Source organism: Prionailurus viverrinus, chromosome B2, assembly GCF_022837055.1.
Source record: "Prionailurus viverrinus isolate Anna chromosome B2, UM_Priviv_1.0, whole genome shotgun sequence".
Classification (NCBI taxonomy): domain Eukaryota; kingdom Metazoa; phylum Chordata; class Mammalia; order Carnivora; family Felidae; genus Prionailurus; species Prionailurus viverrinus.
The window spans coordinates 54,966,836-54,979,536 of NC_062565.1; the positions used below are offsets into that span (position 1 = coordinate 54,966,836).

Here is a 12,701-nt window from a genome sequence, read left to right on the forward strand (position 1 = left end):
GCTCCAAATGAAGTTAAATAAGTTGCCAGTTAAATAAGCAGTGGTGTTGTTCTGCATGCTTTTATGTCCGTTTTCATGCTTTCTTCTCACGGATTTTGTGTTCCAGTTCGTTATTACATCCCCACTTAGATTATAGAAGGAGGAATATCAAGTGTGCCTGGTATTTGAAAGCATGTGGAATATTACCTAGTGTTCTTTCATTTTGTTAATGTTTAACTCTCAGTTTACCGTTTTTTTTTTTAAATTCTAAAATCATGGTAGATTAGAAACCAAGTAAATGATATGTGAGTGGCTCATTGGAGTTAGTATTTCTTTTGAGAGTAGGTACTTTGCTCTGGTTTTCAGTAGAATCAGAAGCATTTTGTGTAACTCTGGTTCAGTGTGACTTTCAGATGGTCCCGAAACAGTTGAGAGCAGGGAAGCAGCCTGCAGCTGAATGTTTGCTGTAGATAACTGAAGTTATACATAATACACATAAATTAATATTTATTTATTGTCTCTGTTTATAATTTTGTCATATTTTCTAGAAAGTAGAAGACTAGGATTTTAATTCCAACTTGTCCACTAAGTAATTGAAATAACTATTCACGTGACCTCTTAAAACCTTAGTTGACTCGTGTATAGAGCTACCTAACTTCCATACCTTACAGGTAGTAAAAGGTCTAAGAAGTATCATTGTGTCACTGCTAAAGATTTATAGAAATGTAAACTATCATTGAGATATCACTAAGTATTACCTTATTTTTCTGTTGCTGATAACAGCAGTGCATATGTACTGAATTGCACATTAGAAATTTAGAAGTGATGTTCTTTCCTTCTGTCTGAATGAACAGTTAGAGTGATATAGATTACACAGTCACAGGTGACCCTCAAATCTTGTTTTCTGAGTCACTTGGGTACAGTGAATATGAAGAAGACAAACCCCCTAGCCCACACCCCATCTGCATTCCTGAACAGATAGCTTTCCATTTTCCTCTGATGATTATGGCAGGTTTTTTTTTTTTTTAATATACACAGGTAATCTTTTGATATACTGGCTTTACTGAAAGTGATCTGCTTAATCAATTACTTTATCAGATTATATAGATGTGAAAAGTGAGAGGATTCATTTTCAGAAATACCAAATAAAAGCTGTGCTGTCTATTTAACGGTAGGTTTACAACCTATTGGAAATATGTACGAACCCCTCCCCTGCCCCCACAATGGACTCCCAAAACCTTAGACACTTCACTTCCTGGTTCTTCTAACCCCTCGCGGTTTCTCAGGCTTGTTTTTCATGGGCTTTGCAATGAGTATGCACTAAAGAACTGCAGTCTCTGCGTCACCTCAAGGAATGTACATTTGTTGTCTTGCATGGGCTTTGGTGACTTCAGGGTAAGGCTGTAGCCTCTCTACTACTCAGCCAATGAGGAATCAGGGGTGGACTTCCTGCTAGGAGATAAATTGCCTGCTGTAACGCCCAGAGTGTGCCTATCCACCACACTCTTGCAAGAATGTTGATTAAAACCTTACATCACTGTGCTCAGAGTCTCCGCGCCCCTTCATTGATGGGGTTAGTGGGCTTATTTCTCACAATAGGATCATTCCATTTCATACTTTTTCTGTGGGTTTGGCATTTCACTTTTTTAAAAAAAATTTTTCTAATAAAATAGCCCATCAAAATTTTAAGATTTTAGCTTGATCTTGCCTCAGGGAAATTTGAAGGAAAGACAATCAGCATGCCCTGGGGTCTAGAACTGCAAGTGTTCTCCATAAATTCAGGGAAGGGGATTAGGGTGTTAAGATGGAAAATGTGGCCCACTTTTTCAGATGAAACTGTAGAGGAGGAAAAAAATCTTTTCTCTTTACCTTTCTTAAGTTCCCCAGCTGGGGCTCATGAATCAGATTGGCATAGAACAGATTTACAAGAAAAAACAAGTTTATTAACGTGTACGTAGCGCATACACATGGGAACACCCAGAAATGAGTAACTCAAAGGGGCGTTTTCATCTTGGGCTTTTATGCTGTTTTAGGCTAAACAAAAGAAAGAGGATTGGGGCTTCTGGGCTTTGTGAGGTGGGGGGCAAGTTCTGGGGAGTTGATTGGGAAAATAATGCTAAACAAGGGTTATTCAGTAAGCTTTGTTATGTGGTTTTAAGTCAGTGTGTTCTCTAATGTGATTTTCTCACTGGTAGGGGGTGGGAGACCTATTTACTCTTGGTAATTTCCTTTACAAAAAGAAAACTTAGTACCTGTTTGTAGAGCTTGTCCTTCATCTGCTGGTTCTCAGTGGCTGTTCAAAATAATCCATATGCCAAGGTGGCATATATTGAGTGGCATATTCTGGCACCCTTCAAAATATATATAATGTATGTTCACAGTTTTTCATGTGAACTGCCAGGAGTATTCAGTGATATACTTGCATATAAAATGGAACTGATTTTTAACATTTCACTTTTCAAATGCGGTAAAACAAGTTTATACAATTTTATGCAAATAATTGTAGCGAATAATTATAGTATATACTTGGCATTTTACAGTTTACAGATTTCTTTTGCATCGAGTGAAGTATAGGTCTCATTACTACAATATTAAAAATGAAAAAACAGACTGAGGTAATTTATAATTGCCTAACATTATTCAGCTAGGAGTGGCAGAGTTAGAACCAAAATCTGTGTTATCTCTCTAACACCTTGCTGCCTCATAAGCTTGTGAAAAGTTCTCACCCATGAGAAACGAATTAACTGTTGCAGAGCAGCAGACGAAATATTTAGTACACCATAGGAGGTATTTTACTGAATTATATTAATAGCAGCAATGCCTTCCAGCTGTAGTACAGATTTGAAATTGCTTAACTGATTTTTTTTTTAAAGGTTCTATAAAGAGTTAGAGGGAGGAACTAGATTCCAGGTTTTTCTGATGAGGAACCTGGAGGCAAAACATGTAAGTAATTTAAGTAATATTAAATAACACACCAGATCTGACCCACTTAAGATAGCCTTTTCTGGTTAATAATAAAACTGATTACCTTGGTAATGATAACAGCTCTAAAGTATTGACTCTGTGCTAGATACTATACCAATTGCTTTATGAAAATGAGCTAATTAATCCCCACATCACCCTATCTGTTAAATACTAACTCCTTCTGATGAGGGAGCATAAGGCAAGCTGAGGGCAAAGCACAAACTAACAGTCCCTCCCCCAGCCCCAAGTGGGATATGTGTAACATTCCTCAGGCACTCCTGCTGCCCAGGAACAAAGGAAAGAAAACGAATGGTTAACTGATAGAGATCACAGTCTTGCAAGACATGAGTCTCCATTAGTTTACAAATATCCTAGTAAATTACAAGAAAAAGGCAATCTTATCAATAGTTTAATCTCCAGAAACCTATAACCCCAACATCACCCTCCCGTCCATAGTGATGTGGGGAACAAAGGCAAGAATGAAATGGCAGGTAAAATTAAACTTCCTTATACCCTGCAGCCCATTGACAAATTCTTGAGGCAAATACGGAGTATAACATTTCTCCAGGAACTCTCTACTGTCTTAATGTTAATGCTTTGCTAGAGGGAAAAACAACCTTAGCTTGATAATAACTAGGCCTCCAATATCCTGTGAGTCTTCCCTAGCATATGAAAATCGCTTTGGAAACTTCCCCTTGACTTTACCTTCCCCACCTCCCAAGTTTTTTACACCAAAAAACGTCTCAAGAATTCTTTCTTGGCCATCAGCTCCAAACCCCCATCACTTCACAACCCTGTCACTTCGTGTGTGTGTGTGTGTGTGTGTGTATGTGTGTATACGAACTGTATATATGGGATCTTTACAGATTGGTTAGTAACAGCTTGTGGTAAGACAGGATTTAAACTTGGGTATTTGACTTAAAGCCCTGCCTTAGTAGCCTTTTCTTCTTCCCATACTCTGTGGGGCCTCCTGGTCTTCAGTGTGTTTTTGGTTAGGATATGTGTGATTTTTCAGTGACCTTGAGAGTGAAACTGTGGTTGAAATTAAGGGTTAAAGAGAAGTATTTAGAATCTGCAGGTAACTGATGACAAAATTAGTTTTATAGGTAATAATTGAGTGGTTTAGTAAGTAGGCATTTAAAAGGGGGTCACAATACATTAAATGCCTGTAGTGTGCATTCTGGTTATTAACATTATAAGTGAAGCTTTAGGGAAATGACACAAGAAGAAGTTATCAACAGGTTAGAAATTGTAGAAGATCGAACAAGAACATGCTGAGAAAAGGCATTGGGATGATTTCATGTTCTTTCCTAGTTGTAGGTCCACTTGTATAACCCTGCTGTTAAGCTGTGAATTCCTATTGTTACTTATAGCTAAACTTCCTGGGACCAAAGTAATGGTCCTTGATATGCTGAATTGTGGGTATTGAATTAATTCTCTTTGTAGTTTAGCAGACCCTCCCTTAGTGTTTTTTAAATATGTAAATTAGAGCTCCAAATTCTTGTGGGTTGGAAACAAATGTCACTAAGGAAGGATCGAAAATATCCTGTTAAGAAATACTATATCATTACCCTCTTCTCTGCCTTCATATATGTGGCTGTTTTGCCTCACTTAGGTCAAGAAGATTTTCCTTTTCAAATATAAATGTGTCTCTGAGGGTACTTGCTGTTTACCCAGTCTCACTTCATTGTGCAAGCTGAGCTTGACCATAATGAATGGCAGTTGTTGCTTTGCCAATGGGAATAATAATTGGGCTTGGGGCTTTTCTTGGTAGGAAAGACATTCTTCCAGGGAAACCACACATTGTTCTTCTAGGCAATTGAATGTTTATGCCATGGCCTCTGAATGTATATACTCATAGCTTCTGAGTAGATTCTGGTGTAAACACTTTTTAAACCTTAACAAGATAAGGTCACTAGATGAGGTGCCTGGTTAGCCCAGTTGGTTAAGTGTCTGACTCTTGATTTTCGCTCAGGTCATAATCTCACAGAGAGTTCAAGCCACACATAGGGCTCCGTGCTGACAATGTGAAGCCTGCTTGGGATTCTCTCTCTCCCTCTCTGTTTATCCTTTTTCTGCTCATGCGTGCAAGTGCACGCTCTCTCAAAATAAATAAATACACATTTAAAAAAAGGGAAAGGCAACTTTGAGAGAGACTTTGAAAGAGACAGGGTAGGAGCAGGATAAAGAAGTGCCTATTGTATAATTTTTCTTGTGTTCCATTGGTAACATAGTGCCCCTGAAAATAATTTACTGTTGTTTTTGGCAGAAATTGGTGTGTTGCCAGTGCCATGGCTTGCATGTCAGGACTAATTTGGAAGGTTGAAAACTGCCACTTACCGCCAAAAGACCAGTGTTGATTTTTTGGCATTTCCCATCACTGGACAGAATTGTCTGTCTCCCTCTTTCTGTGCCCCTTGCCTGCTCATGTTCACACACCTTCTCTTTCTGTCTCTCAAAATAAATAAATAAAATTAAAAAAAAAAAAGGGAGGGGCGCCTGGGTGGCTGAGTCGGTTGGGCGTCCGACTTCGGCTCAGGTCATGATCTTGTAGTTTGTGAGTTTGAGCACCGCGTCAGGCTCTGTGCTGACAGCTAAAAGCCTGGAGCCTGCTTCGGATTCTGTGTCTCCTCCTGTCTCTGCCCCTCCCCCTCCCATGCTCATGCTCTGTCTCTCTCTCTGTCTCTCAATAATAAATAAACATTAAAAAAGTTTAAAAAAAGAAATATTTCTTTGACTTGTAGAGGTGGATACCTAGAAAGTGTTCTCTAAGAAAATGTCAGCAAGCCTTCTTGCTCAACTATAGACCCCAACAGTTATTTCTTACTGCATTTTCTTGAGGCGTTGGCAGTGTTGGAACATTCTAAGTACCAGACCAGAAACAGGAGCAGAATGCCTAGAAGACCACACCTTACTTGTCCCCTTCCCTACCCGTGATCCCATACTGAACACATACCGCCCCCCACCTGTGGTCATGTGCTCTCTCTTTCTGCTCTTTTGCCTATACCTTCCTGACCCTCCCTTTAGAAAACAGTAGGTCTCCTTCTTATCAGTGGAGAGGTTGGTTGTTAAAGCTTGAGCTTGCTACCTCCCCCAGCTGCCGGCATCCGAAATAAATCTCTCCCTTTCTCTTTTCCAAACCCACGTCTCCAGTTATTGGCTTCTCTTGCGACAAGTTTTTCTGGAGTTTGTTCGGCTACGGTATTGGCAAGCAGAGCCAAGCAGCTATGCTTTTGATTTGCCTAGCCCCCTGGACATTCCCTAGGATGGAGCAGTTGGCTGCTGTGGTACACCAGGGGTTATCCGTTTATTTCCTGAGTTAGCAGCTGTGATAGATCATTTGGTAACGAAAACATCTCCCAATCAGTGTACCTTCTGTACAATATTTCAAGAGTTTGCTAGTCTGAAAACTAGAGAAGACAGTTTGTGTGATAAATACATGAATGGTCTGAAAACTTAATTATAAGGTCCAAATTTTAGACATACATACATACATGGAGGCAGTAAATAAGTTGGAAAGAAAAGGGAGGTGAAAGATACTAGTTTTAGCTTTTCTTCCTTTAGAGAGAGTACCTTGCCATTGTGAGAAGGGAGATGTTTCATTTTCAGAAATACCAAATGAAAGCTGTGCTGTCTAATTAACAATAGGTTTACAACCTATTGGAAATATGTGGAGCTCCCCCCTCAATGGAGCCCCAAACCCTTAGATACTTCACTTCCTGGTTCTTCCCCTCTCTGTTTCATGGGCTTATTTTGGGGGGCTTTGCAATGAGCATGGACCAAAGAACAAAGGGAGGAAGGGCTCAAAGTCTCTCGTAATCTCAGGGAATGTACATTTGTTCCAGTCAGACTACCTTTTGCCTTACCTGGGCATAGGCGACTTCAGGGTAAGGCTGTAACCTCTGTACTACTCAGCCAGTGAGGAATCGGGGGAGGGACTTGAATGCTCGGAGGTAAGTTGTCTGCTGTAACCGCCCTGAGTGTGCCTGTCCAACAGACACCTGCTCTTGGAAGAATATTGATTAAAGCCTTATTTCACTGTGCTCCATGTTTCCTGGTCCCTCCTTCGATTGGGTCGATGGGCTTATTTCTAACACCATTACTTGCATAGAATAGCTGACCCAAAGTTTTCTGAAGAACATACAGAAATCTTGTATCTAATTAAATTCACTCCATACCTAAAAGTTTTCACAGAGATTGATTATAGTTAATGTTTATGACTGATGAAACAAACAGAAGGTATTCATTAAAGATGTTAGCTGGAACTTTTTTTTTTGCTGGAACTTTCAACATTCTGGTTTTCACCAATGAAATATACTGATTTGAAAGTTTTTCTTCTTTTTTGAAAGTTTTCTTTTAGTTGAAATGCCATTTGTTCTCCTGGTTGTAGTTTTCTAGTGGGCGATAGGTAGTTATGAAGCCATAAGCTACCAGTTGTTGAAAACTCCAGCAGGCATTTTTTAAATAAAACTTGGTAAGCAGATTCTAAAACTTATATGGAAATTCAAGGACATAGAATAGCCAAGATAATATTGAAAAAGAACACAGTAGCAGGACTTACATTATCTGAATTTGAGACTTGCTCTAAAGATTACGTAATTAAAACAATGTGGCATTGACAAAAGGATAAACATACAGATCAGTGGAATAATAGACCCACACATTTATGGTCAAATTTGACCAGGGTACCAAAGCAATTTTTATTTTTATTTTTAATTGAGGTATAGGTGACATACAATGTTATATTAGATTCAGGTATACAACATAGTTATTCAACAATTCTATACATTACAAAACGCTCACCATAGTAAGTGTAGTCTGTCACCTTACAATGTTATTACAATATTATTGACTGTATTCCCTATGCTGTACTTTCTATCCTCGTAACTTGTTTATTTATTTCTAAATTTTTATTTGAGGGAGGGGGAGAGAGAGAAAAAGAGGGAGCGAGCCAGAGAGAATGAGAGTCCCAAGCAGGCTGCACAGAGCTCGACACGGGGTTCCATCCCATAAACTCTGATATTATGACCTGAGCCTAAATCAAAAGCTGGACACTTAACCAACTGAGGCACTCAGGTGCCACCCCTCCCCCATGACTTATTTATTTTATAAGTGGAAGTTTGTACCTCTTAATCTCCTTCATTTATTTCACCTATACTATCACTTCCCTTCCCTCTGGCATCCACTAGTTTTTTCTTTGTATTTATGAGTCTCTTTCTATTCAAAGAAATTTAGTAAGGAAAGAAAAATATTTTCAGCAAATAGTATTGAAGGGTACTAGAATATGCCACCCCAAAATATGTCACTTTGACATAAAAATTATTTTGAGCTAAAGGCAACTGAAAACCAGCAGAAGCCAGAAGAACTTTTTACCTCCTCCTAACTGCCTGAAAATAAAATATAAATTTCCCCCTTTAAAGGAAATTTACATTTGTTAAGATGTCTCTGTATGGGGAAGAGAGCTACTCCAGACAACTCTTATCACCCAAGAGACTCATCTGCAAAACAGTACAACCTTTATTTGCCGTATATTTCCTCCGCTCACCTTCTCAGAACTTGCCTCTCCCACCAAGAATCCCTTTTTCTTGGTTTAGCCTAAAATGGTATATAAGCCTCAATCATCTGGCTACCTCCTTGAGTCCTGTTCTTTGTTAAGACTGCCATCAGCACACTTTATGTACATATGTAATTAAATGGGTTATTTTCTTGTGAATGTCTTTGATCAGTTTGATTCATGAGCCCCAGCCATGAACCATGAACCAGCCATGAATATCCTTCCTCCCCTAGAGGGGTAGAAAACAACCTGGACTTGTACTTTACCTTACACACAAAAGTTGAGACGAAAAGGACCTGACTTTAGAGATTAAACATCATGGCTTCTAAAGGACAGCATGGGAGAATATCTTTGTAAGCTGACTGAGGACACAGGGAGCATTACCATAAAAAAAAATTGATAACTTAGGGTTCATGAAAAATAAACACGTTTACTTACCAGAAGACAACAACGTTAAGAAAATATATAGACAAGCCACAGATTGTAAGAAAGTATTTCTAACACCTATATCTGACACCAGGGCTATATCCAGAGCTTATCAAGAATTCCTACAAGAAGACAATCTGTTTTTTTAAATGGGAGAAAGATTTGAACAGACACTTCACAAAATAAGGCATGATGAATGGATAAAGAAGAGTTGGGGTGTGTGTGTGTGTGTGTGCGCGCATGTGCGCACACACACATACATATACATACATACAGTGGAATATTACTCAGCCATCATGGGCACCTGGGTGGCTCAGTTGGTTAAGTGTCCAACTTAGGCTCAGGTCATGCATGATCCCGCAGTTCATGAGTTCAAGCTCTGAATTGTGCTCTGTGCTGACAGTGCAGAGCCTGCTTCAGATCCTGTCTCCTTCTGTCCCTGCCCTGCTCATGCTCTATTTCAAAAATAAATAACAAAAACAAAAAAAACACCAAAAACCCACAGAATGGAATCTTGCTATTTGCAATGATGTGGATGGAGCTAGAGGGTATTATGCGAAGCAAAATAAGTCAGTCAGAGTAAGACAAATACTATATGATAAGAGGGAACCAAACCAAAACAGACTCTTAACTGGAGAAAAAATTGAGGGTAGATGGAGTGGGGTGAGCAGCAGGATAGGCTAAATGGGATGAGTATTAAGGAGGACACTTGTTGGGATGAGCACTGGGTGTTGTATGTTAAGTGATGAATCACTAAATTCTACTCCTGAAACCAGTACTACACTATATGTTAAGTAACTTGAATTTAAATAAAATCTTGGGAAAAAATATATATGCATATGCACATATACATATATGTATCTATATATGGTCAGTGATGCAGGAAGTCAATATTGCAAACATGAACATGTTTGAATAAAGGTAAAGATTCAAAGAAACAGACAAAAAACCCAAAGTAAGGCATATGAAAAGAAAGGATATGAAAAAGTGCTCACAAGAATTACTCATCAGGGAAATGCAAAGTGAGATATCACTGCCTACCCTTTAGACTGGCTAAAATGAACAAAATTGAGTCAGCACCAAACTTTGGGGACAGTGTGGAACTCTCATGCATTGTTGGTAGGCTATAAAATAGTATGGTCAGTCACCTTGGAAAACTATTGGCAGCAATTCTGGCAGCATTTGAGAGAAATGAAAACATAGGCCCACAAAAGTCATCTACAAGAATGTTCATGGTAGCTTTATTGGTAATAGCCCCAAACTGGAAAAATGGCCCAGGTGTCCATCACCAGAGAACTAGATAAACTATCTGGTATATTCATACAATGAAACACTACTTAGCAATAAAAGGAACAAACTGCTGATAGTGTTACCAATCAGTCTATCACAGCTGCTAACTCAGGAAGTGAACTGGTAAGCCCCGGCATGCTGCCATGGCCAACTGCCCCATCCTGGGGAATACTGAGAGGGATGGACAAATCGAAAGCATAGTTCCTGGCTGGGTTTGCCTACACTGTTGCCGAACAAACTTGGATAAACTCATCGTGAGAGAAGCTCACAATGAAGGTTTAGAAAAGAAGGAGAAGGTTTAGAGGTTTAGAAGGTTTAGAAGAGAGGAAGAAGGTTTAGAAAAGAGGGAGAAATTTATTTTGGGTGCCAGCAGCCAGGGTGGTGGCAGGCTCAAGTCAATATCCAACCTCTTTCTTGGCAAGATGGATGCCTAGAGTTTTATAGACATTCAGGGAGGTACGGGCAAGAAAGCATGCAGAGAACATGTGATCGTGGTTGGGCGTTGGTATGTGTTCAGCACAGGATCATGGGCACAAAATGGGACAGGTTGGGTATGGTCTTCTAGGCATTCTTTGTTATCAAGGCCTTTTTGTCTGGGTGGTTGGAACATTCCAGTCATTGCCAAAACATCTTTGTCAATGCCTCAAGGAAGCGTGATAAGAAATAAGTGCAGCAGGTTTTAGTTAGAGCATGAATTAGCAATCTTGTCTTTTTTTGGTTTTAACTGTTGGGGTCTATAGTTGAGTAAAAGGGCTTGTTGACAGTATGTGTAATGAATGGCATAAATCTCAAAACATATAAAGTCATGAAACAAGTGAGTTATAAAACACTTTATACTGTGTGATTCCATTTATATAAAGTTGTAGAATAGTTAAAACTATGGTGATGAAAATCACATCGGTAGTTTCTTGTACGTATGGAGGGGAGGGAAGAATGTTGACTGGGAAGGGGCACCAGAGAACTCTGGGTGATGGAAACGTTCTGTCTCTTGATAGGAGTATGGATTACATAGGTACAGTGATTTGTCAAAACCAATAAAACAGTAGACTTGAGATCTGTGTATTTCAGGTTGTAACTTGAAATTTAAAAATCTCACCCCCCAAAATAATACAGTATATTACTCTCTTAATCTAGTTCTTTCTTACTTTCCTTGAAGTATTAGCTAAGTCCTACTATTCTGAGCTTTTCAATCAATGTTAGTTCCTGTTTTCTTTCTTTCCCACCCACTTCAAACTCCTTTTTATACTGTTAGCTCGCTTTGTAAACATGGAGTCAGGAATTCCAGGTGGGAGGCAATTGCAGTAGTTCATTAATCAAGCATTGGCTTGCATTTCTTCTTGCTTTGCTTCTCTTTTACACATTGCTTCTCTCCTGTAAGTGAGAATACAGAAGAAGGGATTAATTGTGTTATGCATTTCAGAAGTAGCATAGGTAGGATATAGGAATTCAGGGAGTACTAAGATAAGGGGGTTGAGACTAAACTGATACACATTCATTATAAGCTCTGGAATCAAACCAAGAAATGGGTGATTTGATTACTCTCAGGAAAGGATTATCCTCATTGTTAAACATATATACATGTAAACATTTGCTGTCTTTACTGAGTAATTTGTTTCCTGTAAGTTTTGCACTTTTAAAAAAATGTATTTGTACATGAAGGGCTCAAATGATGTATAGGATATGTACACCTACCTATGAATGCTGAATTTATTTTAGAAAATACCATTTTGTACTCTGATTATAGCTGTCTGTCACTGCTGACACCACTAGATGATATTGACTTACTTTGCCTGTTCTTTTTCCTCCAGTTTGACAAAGGCTACTCTTACAATATCCGTCATAGCTTTGGAAAGGAAGGCAAGAGAACTGACTATACACCTTTCAGTTGCATGAAGATTATTCTAACCAATCCACCAGGCCAAGGGGATTATCATGGTAAGTGCTTCCACTGGATACATGTCTGTGAAGTGTAGAAACCCCACTAGCTCTATAGGAAACAGTGAAGCAGTGTGATTGATGGCTTTTTGTATCACCATATCCCTTGTAGCTTGTGTCAGTCACCACTGTGCTCCTGCACTGTTCTAGAGATCTGTCGTATTACTGAACTAGGTCAGCAAGAGAGTTTATTCAGCTATGCTAAAGATTGTGCTGGACCAGGCTCTTTAGTTCTCAGTGTCCCCCTTCACCTGCCATTTTCTGTTTCTCTCATGATTAGGAGACTAATACAGGTTCTTCAAAGGTTTTTGAAATTGAGTACCTTGAATTATAGAATAGTTGATCCATTAATTTTCAAAAGACTACTGAGGAAAGGTGTGTTTTAGTATCATTAATGAATGAAATTGAGTGAGGAATTTAGTGGGTCATGGTATCAAACATCTGTCAATTCACCTGAGTTACTGTAGGTTGAAAAAAAAAAGGCTAAACTATTTTTTGTAGATTTCTTAGTTCAACAATTTTTTTCTGAAATAGTTCTCTGCACATACCTTGA

General features: G+C 38.9%; 1 protein-coding gene across 2 annotated transcripts in view; it reads left to right on the top strand.

Annotated features, from left to right (window-relative positions):
• The window catches only part of PRIM2 (DNA primase subunit 2), a 350,775-nt gene that overhangs the window by 260,708 nt on the left and 77,366 nt on the right, over positions 1–12,701 (top strand). For both annotated transcript variants that reach the window (XM_047860694.1, XM_047860693.1), the window contains exon 11: positions 12,022–12,148. In XM_047860694.1, coding sequence (XP_047716650.1) covers positions 12,022–12,148 — 127 coding nt within the window. The remainder of the gene's footprint in view (positions 1–12,021; positions 12,149–12,701) is intronic.